This window comes from Hypomesus transpacificus, chromosome 9 (genome assembly GCF_021917145.1).
Source record: "Hypomesus transpacificus isolate Combined female chromosome 9, fHypTra1, whole genome shotgun sequence".
Lineage (NCBI taxonomy): Eukaryota > Metazoa > Chordata > Actinopteri > Osmeriformes > Osmeridae > Hypomesus > Hypomesus transpacificus.
This window is the reverse complement of record NC_061068.1, coordinates 1-21,031: the sequence shown is the minus strand read 5'-3', so window position 1 is coordinate 21,031 and position 21,031 is coordinate 1. Positions and strand designations below refer to the sequence as shown.

The window sequence follows — 21,031 nt, the reverse complement described above, 5'->3', positions numbered from 1 at the left end:
CAACGGAAAATCTGTTCCTCATTATGTTTCATTGGACCTCCTACAAAGCACCTGTTGTCAGCGGTGGAATGGTAATAATCGGATGTTGTTCAGAAGTCCAGGTATGAAACAATACAATTACAGTATTGTATGTTCTCTGTAAACAAAACTAAAACAAGTGATGAACATTTCTTAATGTCAGCATGAAATCACAGCTATGAACAGCCAAAGGGTGTGTGACTCTGTGTGTGTTGGTGTGTTAGTGTGCGTGTGTGTGACTCTGTGTGTGTTGGTGTGTTAGTGTGCGTGTGAGAAAAGATGAATGTGTGTGTGCAGGGGGTGGTTCTGTTGTTTGATGTTTTCCTTTTTTGTCAAATGACTACAATCCACTGAAGAGCTCTTTCTTTCATGTAAAACACTGCTTGTCAAATCCTTGTGTCCACACTCCATAGCCACACCCTCTCTGCCTTCTCCAGAGCCGTCATCTGTAAATCTCACAGGAGCCGCTCGCTCTCCGCTCTCTCTCCTCTCTCTCCGCTCTCTCTCCTCCCCTCTTCCCCACAGCGAGCCATGTCTGTCCAGCTCCTGAGTGCTGCTCCTCTCTCTCCCAGACTCTCCCTCGTCTGAAGACTGTGGACCCTCACGCACACACGGACGTACGCTGGGCTTCACAGTAGAGCACCTTGGGTCACCAAGCTGCAGCTGCACCTACCTTCTCAGGGGTTCTCTATCTGTGGAACAATGTTCTACTGAAGTCAGGGGTTCTATATCTGTGGAACAACATTCTACTCAACTCAAAAGTTTGTTCTCTGATAGCAACATTTTCTATCTTTGGAACAACATTCTACTGAACTTAGGGTTCTCCATCTGTGGAACAACGTTCTAAGTACTAAACAGAAGTCATGGGCTTCATTTGAAACATATCGATCCATCTTTTGACTACAGTTGGACTACAATTGAAACACACCGTGGACCACAGCTGGACTACAGCTGGACTACAGCTGGAAGTCACTGAGCCAAGCGTTGAAGCACAGTGAGGTCTCGGTGGTGATAGACGATGTCGTCTCAGTTCTCCCGCAGCAAGGAGCAGCCAGGAAGCAGGAGGGTGCTCCCCGACCCCCTGTCCACCCCGGCCCCCGCCCCCGCCAGCAGGACCCTCAGAGTAAGGTCATCTCTCTGCTCTGCAGTGTTACAGGAAATACCACTGCTCACATGTAAACATGGCCGTGTGCTGGTGGTTCAAGGCAGTTGTTGATTTTCTAAATGCTGTTTTCTTCTGAGTTGTGTTGTTATGTAGACAGTGTGGTGTCGTACAATGTTCATCATTTTGCTTTACTGATGCTTTCTGAGGGAGCATCTACTACACGATTTACGGTTCAGGCAGTTTCTTCCCCAGGATTGGTCCAATAAGTCAAGGTTAACTTTGTTTCCATGACATCACCATCTCTACAATTCCAAATCAGGAAGCATTTGAGCAGGCATGTATATTTGGATCTTTGGATCTGTAAAACAAACAGTGAAATACAATACAGCCCAACGGAAAAAAATCTAATCTAATCAGTCCTTTATGGTCTATGTACAACACACACAATAATATGAAGATCTCTCTGCTGGGAATAATCAAATTGAATGACTTCAGGAGACTACAGGCTGAGCTGATAACAAGTCCAGTGGAAGGTCTCCCAGAACTCCCCAGGAGAGACCGCATGTTGGTGCCGCTTATGAGCCCAGGCTGGTGCACGTAACTGGGCCGCAAGCCAGACACAACACGACAGGAAGGTGGAGAAGGAACGCTGTAATGAGCGGGTCATCTCAACTGTTTACTCAAGGGGGGGAGGGGGGGTCCACGTGACCAGAGTCCTTTTAAAATGAGAGAGAGGGACTGAAAGAGAAAGGGAGGGAGAGAATTAGATCTGGAGAGAGAGATAACTATTATGAGAAAGGGAGAGAGATAATGAGACTGAGGCAGACAACGAAAACAAGAAAGGGAGAGAGATAATGAGAGAGAATTAAAATGGGAGAGTTAGCGAAGTAAGGAAGAAAGACAAAAAGATTCAAATGAGAGAGCGATATTTACAGAGAATGAGACACAGAGGCAGATAGGCAGAGAGAGTGATGAAAAGAGAGAGAGCAGGATAGAAAGAGAAGTGTGGTGTGTTGAGAGACCAGAGACAGTGTTAATAGACAGTGTTGACCACTCATGGGCTCCGGTTGGTCCTCAGGGAGAATCTCAGATCTTCCACTGGGGCAGGAAGAGCAGCTCAGGAGACAGGAAGTCCACCCAGAGTCACAGTCGACCCTTCTAAACAGATCCCAGTCTCTCTCTCACCCTCCTCTCTTCTCACCCTCCTCTCTCTCTTTCTCTCTCTCTCTCTCTCTCTCTCTCTCTCTCTCTCTCTCTCTCTCTCTCTCTCTCTCTCTCTCTCTCTGTCTCTCTCTCTCTCTCTCTCTCTCTCTCTCTCTCTCTCTCTCTCTCTCTCTCTCTCTGTCTCTCTCTTTCTCTCTCTCGTCTCTCTCTATCTGTCTCTCTCTCTCTGACTGTCTCTCTCCCTCTATCTCTGTGTATGCAGTAAATGATCTAAACCAGAGCTACAGGAAGTCCACAAACTGACCAGGGATTATTAAAGAGAGCTTGGCTGTGAGGACCCGAACACACAGAACCTTCTGGCTGAGACCGCGAGGGAGATGGGTGTGGGAGAAAGGGCCGGGGGGGGGTTGGGAGGGACAGCAGGGACAGGAGGATAGTGGGTGAGGGAGCAGGGGTGTGTTTGGGGGGCTGGTGGACTCTGTCTCTCAGGTCCTTGAGAGTAGCAGAGCTACTGCTGCTGGACTAGCCAATAGCCATCCACCTGTACGACAGCTCTGCACTCACCGTGTTTACTAGACTCAGAGGACATTTAAGGGTTACGATAAACATGTTCGACATTGTTTCTTTTCTGTTATGGTGAGGAAGCAGCACTTGTCTCTGGATTCAATAACCCAGCGACCTCTACCACTCAACCCAATCCCACTTCATGGTTTTAAACGCAGCATTAACAATCCTCTCACACACTCCAGAAGGGAGAAGCAGTGGAGCCCTTCAGCCGCGACCGAAGTTGTTACCTTTTTTGGATGTGTTTAGTTATCTGTCTCTCTGGGCCTTGGTTTATTCTTAGGACTATTTCCTCGGTCCCTCCTCAGTTTGGCGAGATGCTGGGATCTGATCCTGCAGCGCTCGTATGGGGGAGGCTGACAGAGCCCTGGGGATATTAAACACACTTGTCTTTGTGTAGAACCGCCACAAAATGTGACCTCTTGTGCCCTGGTCCAGCTGTTGAGCAGATCGGTGACTGTCTTTTGTTTATAGGGAAGATAAAAGAAGTCACCTGAAATGGTTTGGTTGGTGTGTCAGACGTTTTCAGCCATGTGACAGGGAGGTTATATATTCTGACGACAGCCATCAAAATAATGCCAGACACACATTGCAAAGCCTCAAGTCTTAATAAACACAAGTCTTCACTCCCATGCTGGTCCGATGAGAGCAGAGGCCTCATCGGACAAGAGGGGGATAGGAGCAGTGGAGCATGTTAGAGGTCCCTGGGCTCAAATGCCTTGTTTGAGTTTGGAACTTTGGATAGAAAAGTCTGCTGACTGAATGTACTGTGTGACGTCATGTTTGAAATAATGCCTTGTGCAAGGTGACTCTCCTCTGTCCTTGCATGAAAACGCAGGAGTGCCCGGCTGAAGAATTGTTCTCAGGTTATGACTAAAAGCTTGTCAAACAATATGAGATAGGAAGCCAACACGCCCAGCTGAGCCCAGGTGAGCCCGCCCGTAGGTGTGGTGAACACCCTGACAGGGAGATGAATAGGAGCCAGCGTTGCTTGTGGTTTGACCAGGTTTTCATGCTGTGTCAAGACCAGACAGGCTTGAGGTACATCATAGTCCAGAGTACACAACCCAATCACCAGGGAGGCCGGTTGCCTGGAACCAATTAGAATGAGCGATTGTTTCAATTTTTTTTTACAAAATATTTTTCTATATAGATCTTTTAAGCTATATTCATGTAATAAAAACATATGACTTACAAAAACTTGTTTTTATAAAACAAATTATGTCACACTGTGTTGATCTTCTTGTTTTTCATTTGACTGGCTTACGTTTCGTAAATTGTAACATTTGATTTTGGTTTGTTTTCAGCATGACAGAGTATCTCGGTGAGTATTACTTAACACATTTATTGAATCACAGAATGAGATCACCAGATGTTTTGTGTCCATCACTATGAAGCAACAGGAGTAATGCCGCATAGGTCATTTTAAATTTGTTTCAGTTTTTTTTTGTCATCTGTACCAAATAAGTTTGAATTCAAATTCTAAGCCTAAAATAAATATAAGTCCTAATCCTATACGAGCTACTATTGTTATTAACACTATAATTTAAATGAATAAAACAAATTATAATAGGCCTACTGAAATTCTTATTGCGCTATACAAATGTCATTGTACTAATTTTGTTAACCGTATACATGACAATAAATATCTTGAATCTACTGAATTTCTTTTGCGACCCAGGTTGAACTCCTCCGGATCTGCTGACGTGTTGAAAGACAGAACTTCTGACTCGTACGCTGAACGCAGGGAGAACAGACTCGCTGCTCGCAGGGCAGAGCAGGAGGCAGCTGGCTCCGGTAACTATAAGAAGGTAAACCGTTTACACACCAAAAGTGTAGAAGCAAATCAATGACATCATGTTTTGAATTTAAAAAGGCATTGAATAGGCTATTGAAATGAAAATAAAATAAAATAAAATAAATATGTATTAAAATGTAATACATATTTAAATATTAAAATTAAATTAAAATTTAAATATGTATTTATTTCAATGTAAAACAAAACAAAAAAAATAACAATTATAATTTCCTTGGTGTCCGGGATGTTGCAATCAGAATTTAGAATTTGCAGACATCCCAACCTGCAGAGACTCATCGGGGAGGTGGCTCTGTAGACATCGGTTTTAGTTTTCGATTAAACTGCTTTGATTTTACAAGCAATGATTGGGATATGGCGTTAATTTTTTCCGGGATTATCAATCTAAATGAATGCACTGACTAATAAAGTAAATTGTTAAAACTCTTTTTACTGGGGCACAGCAGATTTATACTGGGGCACGTGCCCCGGTAAAAAGGGTCTAACGACGCCCCTGCTCCACATTTCAGTGCAACAAAGTTTTCACGCTTTGCACATGCTTTCAGGAACTCATTTCACACGTATATAATGTACTGAGAAGCAAATCATGGAATTTGCTTTACAGGATCTTTAAGTAAAAATTGGCTGGCGGTTGTCGCTTTTGGTGTATTCCGTAAAGCAGACCTGATCTTGGGACTGAGTGTGTGTCGGGGGGTGGGCATAACTGGCTCCGGTAGCTCGGGGTAGACCCATAGATGGACTGTGCTTTGAGGTGAGTCAGTTTGGAGAGAATGGTGTAGTTGACAACAGTTATGTTTTTTCGGTTGCTATGCAGATGTATGAGGAGGCCTTGCTGACCAATGAGAGGCTGAAAACTCGCCTGGAAGGAAGTAAACAGGAACTAGTCATGATGCAGACCCAGCTGGAACGAGCCAATCAGGTGCTCCTCCCTCAGTACTATCAACTTGCATCCATCCACACTCACATTATATAGTCCTCTACTTTGTTACTTTAACCAAGATCAAAACATTTGATCTTATAATCCTTGGTATTTGTGTCTTCAATTTAGGGGTTTGGATGTCATAAAAATTTATTCTCTTTTGAGGCTTTTCACAAACTAAACTATGAACAATTTTCACAAAAAACATATACAAGTTTTATGTTTTTGTTGTAGTTGTTGTCACCGATGTAACTGTATGTTTATACCACAGAGGAAAGGGAGGGGAGTGGAGTCCTGTAGGTCAAACATCCAACTTGAGACAGAAAAGAAGGTCAGATACACACTTCAAAATGAGTTCATGTTTTCATGTCAATGTTGTATCAGTTGGCCAACATCCTGAATCATATTCAACATGTCTTCTCTCTACAGGAAAGGCGTGCTTTGGAGAGAAATATTTCCGATATGGAGGAAGAGATAAAGGTAAGAGTTACTTCATAAAACCCTGGTGGGGAAATAATTACAACAGTGATTCTTTGACTAGCTTTAGAATGTAGAATGTCACTCCCTGAACCGAGGAGAGATGAGAGAACCCTAGGCCAAATGGTCCACTTCTTCTATGGTAGTATAGTTAGTCGCATACTGCGGGCCCACTTCTTCTATGGTAGTATAGTTAGTCACATACTGCGGGCCCACTTCTTCTATGGTAGTATAGTTAGTCACATACTGCGGGCCCACTTCTTCTATGGTAGTATAGTTAGTCACATACTGCGGGTCTTGGTACCACTGTGTCAGACTCAAGTGGGACGAGATCATTCGTTGTGTTCCAACTGACATCATTTGTCACCATTACGCTCCATTAGAGCCAGCGATGTGTGTGCAGCTTTTGACGTGGTTTGGGAAAGTCTCTGGTATTCAAGCCTCACAAGCGCCTGCAGTGTGCTGCCCTCCAGGCCTCAGACAACAACAACCTCTTGTTTGGTTGGAAACCAGATTTCTGAATACACACACACACGCACCACGGGTCTGTAAGTGAACAGTGATAAATGTGCTTTGGTGATAAGAAGTGTATGTCATGCTGTTGGCTACAGATACAATGTGAAATATCTGAATCAGAATGGTTATTGATTGTAATATGATCTGAATGATTTGACACTCCATTGGTGATTGGGTAAAGCATGATGGATAGAGAAGGGCGGTTCTGCACCCAGCATGGTTGTTTGAACTGTAGTACTGTAGACAGTAGAACTGTACTCATAAGTTATGAAATTACTTTCTGGGCCATTCATGGTAATTAAACAACAGTAGTTTTAGTGCCAAAGACCTCTACATCTTTAAGCACATTTATAAAACTAGTGGTATGCTATTGATCTGCAGGAAAACTGAACAACATGTGTGGCTTTGGATTTAAAGCCACCTGAAGGGTTAATTCACCTCCTACTGTATTTGTGTGTTATCTAACATGCTCCGTAAGTACAGACCTATATCTGTGTTATTTGACATGCTCCGCAGGTACAGACAGACCTAAAGATGGAGAATCAGAGACTGAAAGACGAGAACGGAGCGTTGATCAGAGTCATCAGCAAACTGTCCAAGTGAGAGGAGGAGGAGGAGAAAGTAAAGGAAGCAAAAGAGGAATTACAAATCCAAGAGAAGGAGGAAAGAGAGGAGGGGTGTTATCTACCACCACAGTACAGCACCACCACACTCACTGCTGCCTCTATAGTAGCAGGTTCACTCACATCCCTCTCCACCCTCCTGGTCTCTCCACGCTCCTGGTCTCCCCACCCTCCTGGTCTCTCCACACTCTAGTGTCTCCACTCTCTGGTCTCTTCACCTTCTGGTCTCTCCACCCTCCTGGTCTCCCCACTCTCTGGTCTCTCCACCCTCTGGTCTCTCCACCCTCCTGGTCTCTCCACCCTCTGGTCTCTCCACCCTCCTGGTCTCTCTACCCTCCTGGTCTCTCCACCCTCTGGTCTCTCCACCCTCCTGGTCTCTCCACCCTCTGGTGTCTCTACTCTCTGGTCTCTCCACCCTCTGGTCTCTCCACCCTCCTGGTCTCTCCACCCTCTGGTCTCTCCACTCTCTGGTCTTTCCACCCTCTGGTCTCTCCACCATCCTGGTCTCTCCACTCTCTGGTCTCTCTACCCTCTGGTCTCTCCACCCTCTGGTCTCTCCACCCTCTGGGATGTCCACTTGGTCAGTACACGTCAAGTTCTGGAACATGATAAGTGTTTTGTTCCTACACAGTTCTGTTAGTGAAACTGTCACTGAAAAGCGTCACTTTTCAAAACGTAAGAGTGAGAATGAGGTGGACCTTCGGTGTAACCTATTTTTTTCTTCTTCAGCCTTTTCACTCCCCGCAATACTTGCTTACTTATGAACTTCAACTTGACGACAACAAGGATTTTGCTGGTTCTACAGTGCACAGAAAATAGCTCTCGCATGTTAATAACATTTTTTTTTTTTATTATGAAGTGATATGCATGAGAACATCAGAGCACTAAACGATTTCAATTTCTGAGAAGCTTAAATGTATACGTTGTGGTTAATCAAGTCACTGGAATTTGTACTGAATTATAAATATATTTATTTTGGCTTAGTAGTCAACATTCATTTGGTCCTTCAACGGGCTTAAAATGTTGTTACATGTACTTTTCTTCACCATGCTTTGTGCGATCGTGCCATGTGTAATTAATGAACCGCTATTGACTGTTCTACGGTGTCCTCTACTGGCCACGTGTGGTAAAGCACTTTGAGGATCCATTAAATCAGACCATACTTGGCAACAAATCACGCTGAAGCAAAACTACAGAAAAGGGGTTTTTATTTCCTCTTATTAGTCGATAACATAGATATGTCTGAACGAAGACATCCCATAATCTGGTTCCCTTGAGGTTTTTTGTACACCACTGACCGATACATGGATACAAGAGCTGGGAGGAGCCGCGTCAGTTAAACTGGACAACAGGTCCCCAGATCACTAAATCATGCAGTTCACAAAAGGTACAACTACGAACACACACACACACACATCTACAACGAGACAAAAACAAGAATCGAGTTCAAGCATATCTCTTGTCCACGTTGTTAGGTGGGGAGAGGAGGGGGAGGGGGAGGGGGGGGGGGGGGTTGGTGGGTGATGGAGGGCAAGGGGCATTGATGTTCTGGGGGAGGGGGTAGGGGGGGGGGGCAGTTCTTTGGACGTCGTGTTTGGTGGCCATGGGGGTGCAAAGTGATCTGAATGGAGAGGAACCATTTCGTAAGCAGCAAGGTCGGCAGTATTGCGTTGCGAATTTAACTCTGTTAATGTCCGCCCCGTGTTCAGAGCATTAGGAAGACGGAGATTTTGTTGCCTGCGTCGCCGTTTTAACGCGACAAACCCATTCAGTTTCTCTACAGCCCACGAAGGGAACGTTTAACACAGGTTCGATTGGTCCTATGGCGAACACAGTGAGCCGCTCGGACAGCACAACACAGTATTATGGTTGCTGTCAAGCAACTTATGAAACACTCATAAAACAACCATAATAGCAGACACTCTCAGCAGAGTTTGATGTGAACACAATAAACTGTTATTTATTCATCTTCACAATCCAGTCAGTGAGAGGAAGATACGGTGATGAGTCCAGACTGATTGAAGGTTGGCATGACAATGAATCTGAATCCGACATCTGAAGTCATAACTGGTTAAAACAATCGATTGTTTGATTACAAAAATTATACTGACCCCTATTTTTGCTTTTTATGGGCAGCAAAGCAAATTCACTCGATGAATGTATGCAAGATGACTGATCACAAAAAGTCAAGCCTTTTAAAAATATTTCACTTATTAAAAGAGGGCATTTTGTTTAGCCTACATGATGAACCATAAAGAACTGACCTTGCATATGTATTACCGAGTAATGTTTGAATCAGTTAATTGGGTAAAACATAACAGCATTTATCTATATTCAGCACGGTATTTAAAACAACTTCAATAAAACAACTAATATCAATTTACATGTAACATTTTTACAACCAATTATTTACAAAGTCATAACATCTGACTTCACCACAAGGATTAATTATGACATAGATAATAGATAATATAGATCTATAAATCTAAAATAAACATGATCATTATAATGAAAGAAATTATCATCTGTTCTGGGTCTAAGGAAGTGTGTTTGTTTAGCAGATGATTCGACATACAGGGTGAGTCTGTTTGAAGCTGTGACCTCTTGATCTGTAGTCAAATGCTCTAACCACTAAGCTTTACCCATTCCCCTAATGCAAATATGTACTTGGCTGAACTTCTTGTGACGAACCCTAAACCCAAACATGGCAGCCAGCCTGGAGTGAGGAATGAACGTCAAGGTGCCAATGGATTTAAAACAAATTGGGCTACAAGTCGTTTAGCTGTCTCTGCAGTTACAGTATCCACTTTGTATACTGTACGTGTGTTAACTAAGACAAGGCAGGTAGGCTAGTGCCAGCCTCTGTAAATACTACGAGACCAATACAGGTCAACACATCTCTGGCAGGGTAAAAGCAAGGCAACACTTAAGGTATTATTATTATTGTTATTAATATAGTTTTATTGTAAAAACAAAGGCGCTAATAAATGACTTATTTTGGAACTATATACAAGCCAAAGAAGTCCACAGACATATCACTGAACAATTGCAAGTAAATGTTGATAACTGCATGACTTATAGCCCAGGAATGTTGTGATATATTTAGGGGGTCAACAAACTAGACTTGAAATCACAGAGGAAAGATGGATGATGTAAAACAAGCATGCGGCTTCATGATGTATTTTCCACAGTAAAAAGTAAGCACTCAAACCGCAGACGGGAAAAAGATCCCGTCAAATCAACACCGACTTATTCAAACATACTATCAGTCCTGTATCCAGCCAAGGGAAAATACATCAACTTTGAAAGTCAGTGCATTCTTCTTTTTGTTGTTCTCTTAATTTTATTATAAAAAGGGACACAAACACACATATACACAATAGAGTTATGGTTCCTCTTGAAGCATGCGGCTATTTACATTTTAGAGATACATGCTGTGTTAACAAATTTAGCTCAATGCATACTAGGAGAAGCAAGGAGAGAGGTGGGGACAACTACCAAGTCAACAAACTGAATGGTACTCTAGCTTTTACCTTGTCGAGCATGGAGGTGTGGAGTCTTGTATGAAGTTGTTTAGTCTAGCTGGAAGGAGCAGTCTAGTATAACCTAGTGTGGTCTAGTGTGAAGTAGCATAGTCTAGTATAAAGTATTTCAGTCTAGTATAATGTGGTGTGGTCTAGTATAAAGTATTTCTGTCTGGTATAATGTAGTGTAGTCTAGCTTAAAGTAGCATAGTCTAGTATAAAGTATTTCAGTCTAGTATAATGTGGTGTAGTCTAGTATGAAGTATTTCAGTCTAGTATAATGTGGTGTAGTCTAGTATAATGTGGTGTAGTGTAGTATGAAGTATTTCAGTCTAGTATAATGTGGTGTGGTGTAGTACAAAGTATTTCAGTCTAGTATAATGTGGTGTGGTGTGGTACGAAGTATTTCAGTCTAGTATAATGTGGTGTGGTGTAGTATGAAGTATTTCTGTCTAGCATAATGTAGTGTAGTTTAGCTTAAAGTAGCATAGTCTAGTATAAAGTATTTCAGTCTAGTATAATTTGGTGTGGTGTAGTATGAAGTAGTGGACATCGAATCACCCTTCCTAGCCTGTGCTGTCCCCTACCTATATATCACTGCCCATCTTGTGGGCATGCAGGACTTCCTTGTGGGACCCCTTTCAGAGGACAGTTGCTGCGACAGTGGCTAAACCACTCTCCTGTGATCCCTGACAGCACTGGTGCCAGCAGTTAAACCCAGGTCCTTGTCACACCAAACTAACGTCTGTGGATGAAGAGGAAGTCTTTCTGTTTCAGGACTTTGGCATCGGAGGGCTCAGCATGTGGCACAAGACCATGTGAGACCATGTGAGGAAGATTTCCTTCTCCAAAATCATACAAAGAATATTACTAGTGTGTCATCATGCCGTCGGTTTTCATGTCCCATTAATCAAATGTTGTATTTGTTGATGTCACTGTATGTTTGACGAAAGACATTTTGAAGAATAGATTCTTGACCAGAGGGGCTTGTATATCCACGAACACTAGGACCAAGTCAACAAACTGATTGTTGTTTTAGAAGAGCCTCAGTTATCAAATATAGCATATTGCTTTGCAAGTATTTGTAAAATATTTTTTCTTCTATGTTCTTTAATAGAAATTCCCAACATTTTGTTTTGAATGAGGGATGACAAAAACATCTAATCAAATATGTGTAAATATATGTATGTATGTATGTTTTTGTCTGTAGTTAAGTGATTGAATCTATTCATTGGACAAAACTAAACATGTTTTGGGATGACACCATTTTCTCAAGCTGAAGAGATACAGTACAGATCTCTTCACCACAGAAACATGTAGTCACATGGGCAGCAATAGCAGCATTCACCCCTCAGTCATCCTAACCGTGGAGAAGTTATCTGTTTTACATCCAAGTGGTCAAACAGAGCAAGAGACAAAGTGCAAATGGCACATTCTCAGATTCCCTGACTGGTTCTAGGGAGAATGAACTGCTTCACTTATGAGATTTGACTGTTTCAACAGACATTTTAAATACTTCAGTTTGAGATTGATCAGGTGTAGTGTATTGGACAAGTGACCAGTCCAATACACTAGACCAGACTGGACACCAGACTAGACCGAGGGGTCTACGGTTAACGAAAGTGTATAACCAGCAAGGCACCCTTCTCATTCCTCTGAGGATAAAAATCAGTCTCAAAGCACTGTAACCTGTGTCTGTAACAATGGAGATGGACTGACCCAATCCATTGTTACAGATGACATAACTGTGAAATTATGAAAGAGAAGATAGTAATAAAATAAAAAAGTGACGTAAATGAACAGAGTAATCATGGAACACAACACCTATGTTGTGTGACAGTGTGTTGTCCCTAGTGGGTTTACATCCTGTGTCTCTTCGTCTCTTTTGAGGCCAACAATTACATTTGGGTCAAATGAAAACAATCGTACTGTGAATTTCTTTTAAAAGCACATTCCCCCAAAAAACTAAAACATGTTTTTGCATTCTCTTAACCTCATTCATCGTCAACGAGATTCTCTTGCAGTGGCATACTAATTAGACCTTAAACAGATTCTAAGTGATACAATTGCCGAACAACACTACAATCTACAACAAGGTATGTCACACTTATATGATTGTAGAACAGGAGACTATTGGGAATGACATGGCCAAGCAGCAGGTAGAGATAAGTAAGACATGCACAATGCTGCATAAACTAAACGAGTCTATCACCAGCAGCGTCGCTATCCCAACTAGCGCGCTGATGGAGAGTCCGTAAGGGTAAGTAAGAAGCTTTTCCTATGAGCACGTTATGGGAAATGAAACTCTGACTCAATCCATCCCTCACACATGAATTATCACTCAATCCATTTTTCTCCCTCTCGTCATTCGCATAAACGTGTGAAATGTAAAGGTGTGAGGATGTATGTTCTTATAAGCTGATACTCTTGATGTTTAACTTTAATTTCTTTTCTTTTTTTCAAAGTTTGACGAAGTCACCTTCGCCATCTGTAACTCATGACTTTCATGCAGTGTAACGGTTTAGGGGGGGGGTTGGGGGGTGGGGTAGAGAGGGAGGAATTGAGGAGGGAGGGTTAAGGGGTTTCTGAGTTAGTCTGTTAAGCGGTCAGGGAGGAGATGAAGTTACTTCTTTGCAAAAAGCCCAGCGAGTGCCTGGTCTATATCCTCTTCCTGCTGCAGCGGATGCCACTGAGCGATGGGCCTACGGGGGTTGGACAGCATGTCGGACCAGTGCTTCAGCCCCAGTCCTGTCGCCTTGCTGCCCACAAAGATCTTCCCGATGGCGTCGTTCTTGCCGATCTTGTCGTAGTCGAACACCGTCACCACCACCAAGATTTTCTAGAGGGAGGGAGAGAGGGAGGTGAAATGTAGGTAACGCTTGTCCCACATCGTCGATGGAACGGCGCACAGCCAACACTGTGATGCGAAGCTGGGGTGAAGATTTGTTGTCAAATGTGGTTATGACATCTTTTTATTTTAGATGGCTGAGCAGTTAGGGAATCGGACTAGTAATCTGAAGGTTGCCAAATCGATTCCCGGCCGTGCCAAATGACATTGTGTCCTTGGGCAAGGCAATTCACCCTACTTGCCTCGGGGGAATGTCCCTGTACTTACTGTAAGTCGCTCTGGATAAGAGCGTCTGCTAAATGACTAAATGGAAATGTAATTACTGAGGATGCGGCTGTTGAATGTAATTTTCTTAATAAAAAGTGGGGGGGGCAGATTTGCCATTTTCAAAATGTGGGTGGAACATGCCACATGTATTCTACACTCCTGCCCGAATCGATAGTGGACTGCGGGGTCGTTTGGGAGGAAAACAAGAGTTCTCTTCGCGGCAGACATTACACATGCAAACACTGAACTGAAGTGAATAATTGTGGATGGCAAAGGTTGATTGATTGCAAGTGTCAGGAATCAGGACAAACAAATTGTTGGTCGCCACTTCACCTTGCTAAAACACAGGGATCTACATCAAAACCCAGGGTTTGTATGAGAGGAAGAAAAAAAACTCAAATTACAGTAACATCACTACAAATGTGACACATGTAAATACTTGTCAAGTGTGCATTATGGTTCAGGTGTCTCACTGGTTGACTGTGAGAGGTTGTAACTGAACCTTTCAAAAACACCAAGACCAAAAGCATAACAGGACACGGGGTCAGTTTGTAAAAGATTTAAACTAAAATGAATACCTAAAGATGAAAACTAACCCTACAAATGCTGTAGGCCTAAATGCAAATGTACAGTGACCTTTACCGATAACGAATATGAAGGAGAGAAACACAGTAGTCAACATTATAACTGATGTCACATGTATGGTATCAGTCAGAGGGGGAACACAGGGGTGTGTGTGAGTGTGTGTGTGTGTGTGTGAGAGTGTGTGTGAAGGATATCCATGCAACGCTTTCCCTGTGCTCAGCCTGTACCTGCATGGTTTCCAGGGGGATCTCAAAGCTGAAGGACTCGTTGTAGTATGGGTTCAGGGTGTTCTTCTTCACCGTGGTTTTCTTCTTCTTCAGTTTCTTACCGCCCTGCAGCAGCGCAATCTTAACGTACGGATCTGCAGGAGAACCACACGGAACCAAACTCAACCAGACTGCTTCTCTATCGCTTGAGTCTCTTTCAACTGGAAGTGGACATTTTTTTTAACATTTTGAAAGGTTGAGTATATTTTAGAAAATAACCCATTAGGGTTTTGTAGCCTATATACACAGTTACCTGCGTGACACTAAAACAGGTTAATTGGCTACCTTTTACTTAACCCTTGTGCTGCCTTCGGGTCACATGACCCAAAGGTTCATAACGAACCATTATTGCGTTTACCCAATTTTACCCAATACAAAAACAAATAAAAATAATTTTATTTTAACCTTCGCGATGTGGGGGGTCTGAGACAGCCCGACGGTTAAAAGAAAATGTTTCACTTTGTTTTTGTATGCAGTGAAGTTGTGGCAATATGACGGTGGGTCACAATGACTGATGGGTCAGAACGACCCGAACATAACACAAGGGGTTTAAGAAGGCCTATATGTCAGAGCCCACACTTTTTTACTTTAACTTGAGTGAAAAGGTTTAGTCCGCCCTTTTTAATGAGTATCTTTACTTCTACTTGAGTGAAGGATACTTTTGCCATCTCTGGGCTAGGATAGAATGGAATAGAGAAGTATGCAACAGAATGGATTCGAACAGTATAGATCCAAATCGAATAAAATAGAATAGAATATAGTGACAAACAGAACACGATAAAAACATTTGAAGGAAAAGAATAAAAGCGGCATTTGACTTTAAAGTTATTTAGTAATTGTGATGTGGTGAAGCGGTGAGGAGGCGTCTGGGACGAGTAGGCGGTTCCTACCGGACAGTCCGCCCACGTCCATCTTCTTCAGGTTCTTGGCCTCCAGGATGCAGACCGTGAGTTTCCCTGCCGTCGGTACGTAACGCAGCGAGATACAGATGTCTCCCAGCTTCTCAGGCTGGTCAGAGTTGAAAGAGAGGCACGCAGTGAATTATTAAGGATTAATTCAGCTACACTATTTTTGACTTTGTATACCATTTTTATAGTTATGACCCACCAGTGGATGTGAAAGATAGATAGAAACAAGACGTTATTCACATCCACAGAATCATCCACTACCCTTAACCGTTTGTGGAAATGGATTATCATTACTACCAATAATATAGTTTTCAAGGACAGATCCGTACATGAACGTGTCCTGCTGTTGAGCGCTATGAATAATGATACCGTTTCATAAACAGTTGAATGTGTCCTATCTGTGGAGCGGCCTACCTCCTCCTTCTCGGCATTCTCCAGATCCCTCCACTCCTCGATGGGCTGGCCCAGGTCCAGGGTGTTCATGGGCAGCTTCACCTCCCCGATGATGTCGTGCTTGGAGAAGCGGTCGTAGTCATACACCGACATCACCAGCGTCTTCGGGCCTAACTCTTCGTACGGGATCTGACGGGCAGCGACAGGGACGGGTGGGCAGTTTTATAAGACGAGTTTAGATTAACACACAAAGGAACGAGTCAACGAATTAATGAAGGAAGGAAGCAGAAAGGAATTAAGAAAGAAAAAGAAAGAGAGAGAAACCATGCATATCTACATAAAATAACGTTGCTGTCTTTAAATGTCTTGCTATAGATATAGGGTTCTGAGAGTAATCATACAGTAGCCTAATAGGACTTAGGAAATAATAGGAAATAATACACTGTTTGGAAATGGTTTTCATTGTGGAGATATATTTATTCTTTTGTCTTGGAAAGTGTCTGAAAATAATGTATTACAGTCTTTCAGGACTTAAGCATGCTTTATTAAATGGTTGCAAGGATTCTGTTTACTTATTCAGTCCCTGAAATCTGTGCCTAGACACGCGCAAGTGTCTTCACACAATGGAAAACGAAGCATATTGAGGTAGCGAAAATATGAAAAAACAGTATACAGCACATATACATATGTACTGTATATATGTACTGTACATACTGTACACACTATGTATCAATATATTCTTCACATTGTGGTGTGAATATATTGCATCATATTTGTCCTAGTTTCCTGTTTTGGGGAGTGGCCAGGGGTGTCTGTGGGTCTGGATGCAGGCTTGCAGACTCTTGAAGACCCCCCCAGGACTTCATTAGAGAGGCCTGGGAACTGCAGCTCGACACAGTCTGCTCTGGTGGTCTGCTCTGGAGGTCTGCTCTGGAGGTCTGCTCTGGTGGTCTGCTCTGGTGGTCTGCTCTGCCTGGCAGAGCAGCCTGGTCCATCCGGAATCATCAGGACTGCACTGTTCACCTCCAGGATGCTGTTTCCTTTTTTTATTAAGACTTTAGTATGTAGGATATTTGACCCCCCTCCCCCTCTTTGTTTAGGACAATGTGCTTTTAAAAGAGAGGAGAGAGAGGAGGGAGAGAGCACGAGTAAGGAGTAGGGCGAGCGAGAAGAGAGTAGGACAGAGAGCAGTAGAGAGAGTGAGAAAGGAGAAAGAGCAGGAGAGAGTAGGACAGAGAGCAGTAGAGAGAGTGAGAAAGGAGAAAGAGCAGGAGAGAGGAGGACAGAGAGCAGTAGAGAGAGTGAGAAAGGAGAAAGAGCAGGAGAGAGTAGGACAGAGAGCAGTAGAGAGAGTGAGAAAGGAGAAAGAGCAGGAGAGAGTAGGACAGAGAGCAGTAGAGAGAGTGAGAAAGGAGAAAGAGCAGGAGAGAGTAGGACAGAGAGCAGTAGAGAGAGTGAGAAAGGAGAAAGGTCAGGAGAGAGGAGGTGATCCCCTGGACAGTGCAGCATTGTGAAGGTAGATGCTGTGGGTTAGGAGTAAACCTGTTGTACCTTAAAGACGAACGACTCGTTGAAGACAGGGTTGAGATTCTTCTTCTGCACTTTGGTGCTTTGGTGCTTCTTCTTGTCTGGCAGGACAAACACCTTGACATAGGGGTCAGAGGTCCCACCGGTATCCATGGAGATGAGGTCCGCAGCTTGGAGGATGCCAACAGTGAGCTGTAAGGATGAGCGCACACACACGCACACACACAGACCACATCACATACACACACACACGTGCAAAACACACATTCACACACAGACAAACACACATGTACACACATCATTAAGGATATTCCCTGAGGTCATATTACATTCACTATCTCATTCATGTGCTGTGAGTGTGCGTGCTGCAGTCTGTTAGCTGCTGTCGCCTGGCGTAGTCTGGTGACAACCTGAGCCCCGCAATCAATCAGCAGCTGGGATGTGACCGGGATAAGATCACACAGTTTCACACAGGAGATGAAACCCCTATCAAACACAAGGATTCTGCTGCAATGTCACCCTGAATGTCAAATTTCTAGCCTGGAAAAAAAACAAAACAGCATTTGCTCAGAGACAGAAAGTAGTCTGCACGACCGCCAGGGGTGGGTGTTGACTTTGGCTGCCAAAACCTGAGGTACAAAAAACCCCGTCTCTGTTTTAGACTCGAGGATTTGGATTCATATCCTGCGTCAGTGAGTCAGCAGGGACTTCCTTCTTCTTCGATGAGTCAGCATTTTCCTCCCTTGCTTGTCTTATGTCACAGTCTGCTACTGTAGTATCCCCACGCAGCCTGCTACCCCCAACCCCCCCTGCACCATTCTGCTGGACTTGCCTTTTGACATTTTCGCTTGTTCAACGACACAGCAGTTTTAGCGAAGCTCACATGGGACTCAGCCTTGACTGAAAGTGACAGGCTCTGTAGTCCGGGGGGCATTTTAGTATTTAAGGTTTGAAAGCAACTGCAGATGAGAGGACGAAACATGATGCTTCTTCATCTGAAAAGACACAGGACTTGGAGCGAGGCAGTCCTCTTTGTAAGCAGTTCCATCGTAGCAAATTATTTCAATGTTATAATGGAACAAGCATTTATTTTAACAACCGAAAAACTACACATTTCTAGACGTTGACATTATGAGTCAAATCCTTTTATATTTATAAGAATAACTAACGTTTTCACTTCAGACTCTAACAGCGTAGCCCTCCCCACGTACCTTGCCATCGGTGAAGTCGTAATCAAGAGAATACTGCAGTTTCCCCAGCTTCTCCTCCTCCTTCTCCTCCTCCTCCTTCTCCTCCTCCGTCAGCCCTGTCTCTCCCTCGTCATCATCATCGTCCTGGTGTTTCTGTGCCGGCAGGGTCACATGAAAGAGCAAGGTCAGAGGTCGGGGGTCACAGGGTAAACAGGAAGTGCTGGGGGCACAGCATACCACAGACACAAAGCCTTTTGGGAGACGATGAGGAGCTTCAGACCTGCGTCATGTGACTCGCGTCATGTGACTCCAGCTCACCTGCTTCTCTCCTCCTACGGCCAGGTCCCACAGCCCAAACAACCATCAACAAAAAACAACAAACACCAAACATTCTACTGTTTGGCTGTAGGGTTTGGAATGTTTGGAAGGGTAACTGTTGTTTTCACACTGCCCCAACCAGCGCTGATAGGCGTAATACACCAAACCAACACGACCCAACCACTGTAGGCTGGTAGGGTTAGTTTGGGCAGTGTGAACTGGCCTCCCGCAGAAGCGTGACAGCACCGTCCTAGCTAGGCGTGCGCTGGGCAGCGCTAACAGCTGTGACGTCTGTCCACTGACTGCATGGCAGGAAGGGGTTAGGTGTAGCTCAGGAGATCAAGAGTTCCCTGGTTTGAATCCACCCCTCCCTCCCCAACTTTGCACAAGGCTTTGGATAGAAGCGTGTGCTGAATGAGCACCCTGCTGTAGTGAGGACCTGGAGGGGTGTCTTGTGGAGACATGCCTGGGGCTGCTGCTCAGGGCTCCCTCCTGTGAGCCTCCAGGCATGCTGGCGTGACAGGAGGAAGCTATCAGAGGGGATATTGCGTGCTGGTTCCAACACAGAGGACACTAGGACCCTGTCATCTGACCAGGGAATAGCGATGTCCCTCAGAACCAACTGTTCGACCAGATATGAACGCCAAAAGCATTGAATTAGACAAATTATTCCTGACGATGTTGAGGAATTTTTTTGGGAACAAGCCAACCACACAGCCGATGGGATCCATGGAGGATGATGGAGTCGAACGTGTCTTTTAATCCTGAACCCAAGATCTCTGAACTTGGAGTGTGAGGAGTCGTTAGACTCTTGCTGTTTCTCCGACTAGCGCTGCCTTTTGAGAGAACATCAACTACAGTAGGGATGAATACTCTGAATGTCTGCTCCTCTGACAGAACTGTGTTCTTGAAAACAGCTCCATGCTCAACGAGACAGCCAGCTATTTGTTTTTCCTGGATGTGTCTGTGTAGATTGTAGATTTCCTACTACTGAGTGATGGCTTCACTCAGACAACAGGCCGTTGGCTAGGTGACACTGTCTTTGTTGTTTAAGCTGAAGTGACCTCAGTACGATCATACTTCAGGCCAGGAGAGCGTCTTTGTCATTGTCATATGTGGTGCAAATCAAAATGTACAGTAAAAAAATAAAATAATTGTTCATGCAGTTATTATTGTCGTTGCCATAGCCCATCCATGCCCTTTTCAGCACATGCAGAGATTTTGATGAAGTGTTAAGAAGTATTAATTGTGACTTGCATCTTATTCCTTTAATCCAATACGTTGCATATTGGTGTGTTTGACATTGTCTCGGGTGCAACAATGTGCCACATCGTTAAGAGTTCCTCTTTGGTCTTCATGACGTCAGAGCTATCCATTGTTTCATTCTCAAGCTGCCATGACAACGTAAACGATGAACGAATCAACTAAAACAAGGAATATGGGACTACATCATTCCATGACAGCCCCCCCCCCCCACACCCCTCTCTCCCCCCCCCCGGGGGCGTGCGAGCTGTCCACCTACCGTAGAGCAGAGGTCCGTCACACACACACGAGAACAACACAAGGAGGAGGAGGATGAAAGCAGAGAGAGGAAGATGTTTCAACACACAACACACCAGGAACCAACACGTTACGAGGGTGAGGCAGTCGTCTTCCACAACAACAGCTCTACAGCGTGATGAGAAATGACACACTGCCTGAGTCGTTTGTCACATTGTAGAGAGAGTTAATTAATTTTAATTAACAGTTAATTGGTTTTAATTAATATTGGCAAGGTCCACTCTGCCTCCATAAGATCTGATATTAACAGATACTTTCCACATGGAATTAAGAATAATATGTTCTTGCTCAATATCTCCATAATCATGTATTTTATCTTTGACCTGCATCTCCCTCGATGGTCAGGAGCTCCCTCTCCCTCGATGGTTAGGAGCTCCCTTTCCCTCGATGGTCAGGAGCTCTCTCTCCCTCGATGGTCAGGAGCTCCCTCTCCCTCGATGGTC

At 43.9% G+C, this 21,031-nt stretch overlaps 2 protein-coding genes across 2 annotated transcripts; one reads left to right on the top strand and one right to left on the bottom strand.

Annotated features, from left to right (window-relative positions):
* The first annotated feature begins 43 nt into the window (after positions 1–43).
* On the top strand, positions 44–7,429 carry LOC124471019 (protein phosphatase 1 regulatory subunit 12B-like). Its single transcript, XM_047025308.1, has 8 exons — positions 44–101; positions 544–1,141; positions 4,159–4,175; positions 4,533–4,662; positions 5,482–5,586; positions 5,858–5,917; positions 6,016–6,066; positions 7,096–7,429. Exons 2-8 carry the CDS (start codon positions 1,037–1,039, stop codon positions 7,180–7,182), a joined length of 555 nt encoding a protein of 184 aa, XP_046881264.1. The 5' UTR covers positions 44–101; positions 544–1,036; the 3' UTR covers positions 7,183–7,429.
* A 1,304-nt stretch (positions 7,430–8,733) lies between these two features.
* Positions 8,734–19,538, bottom strand: LOC124471853 (synaptotagmin-2-like). The gene is made up of 7 exons (XM_047026479.1): positions 19,495–19,538; positions 18,732–18,990; positions 17,545–17,712; positions 16,015–16,182; positions 15,583–15,700; positions 14,654–14,787; positions 8,734–13,565 (listed from the first exon to the last, which is right to left on the bottom strand). The coding sequence occupies exons 1-7, from the start codon at positions 19,536–19,538 to the stop codon at positions 13,350–13,352; spliced, it is 1,107 nt and encodes a 368-aa protein (XP_046882435.1). The 3' UTR covers positions 8,734–13,349.
* Between the last annotated feature and the right edge of the window lie 1,493 nt (positions 19,539–21,031).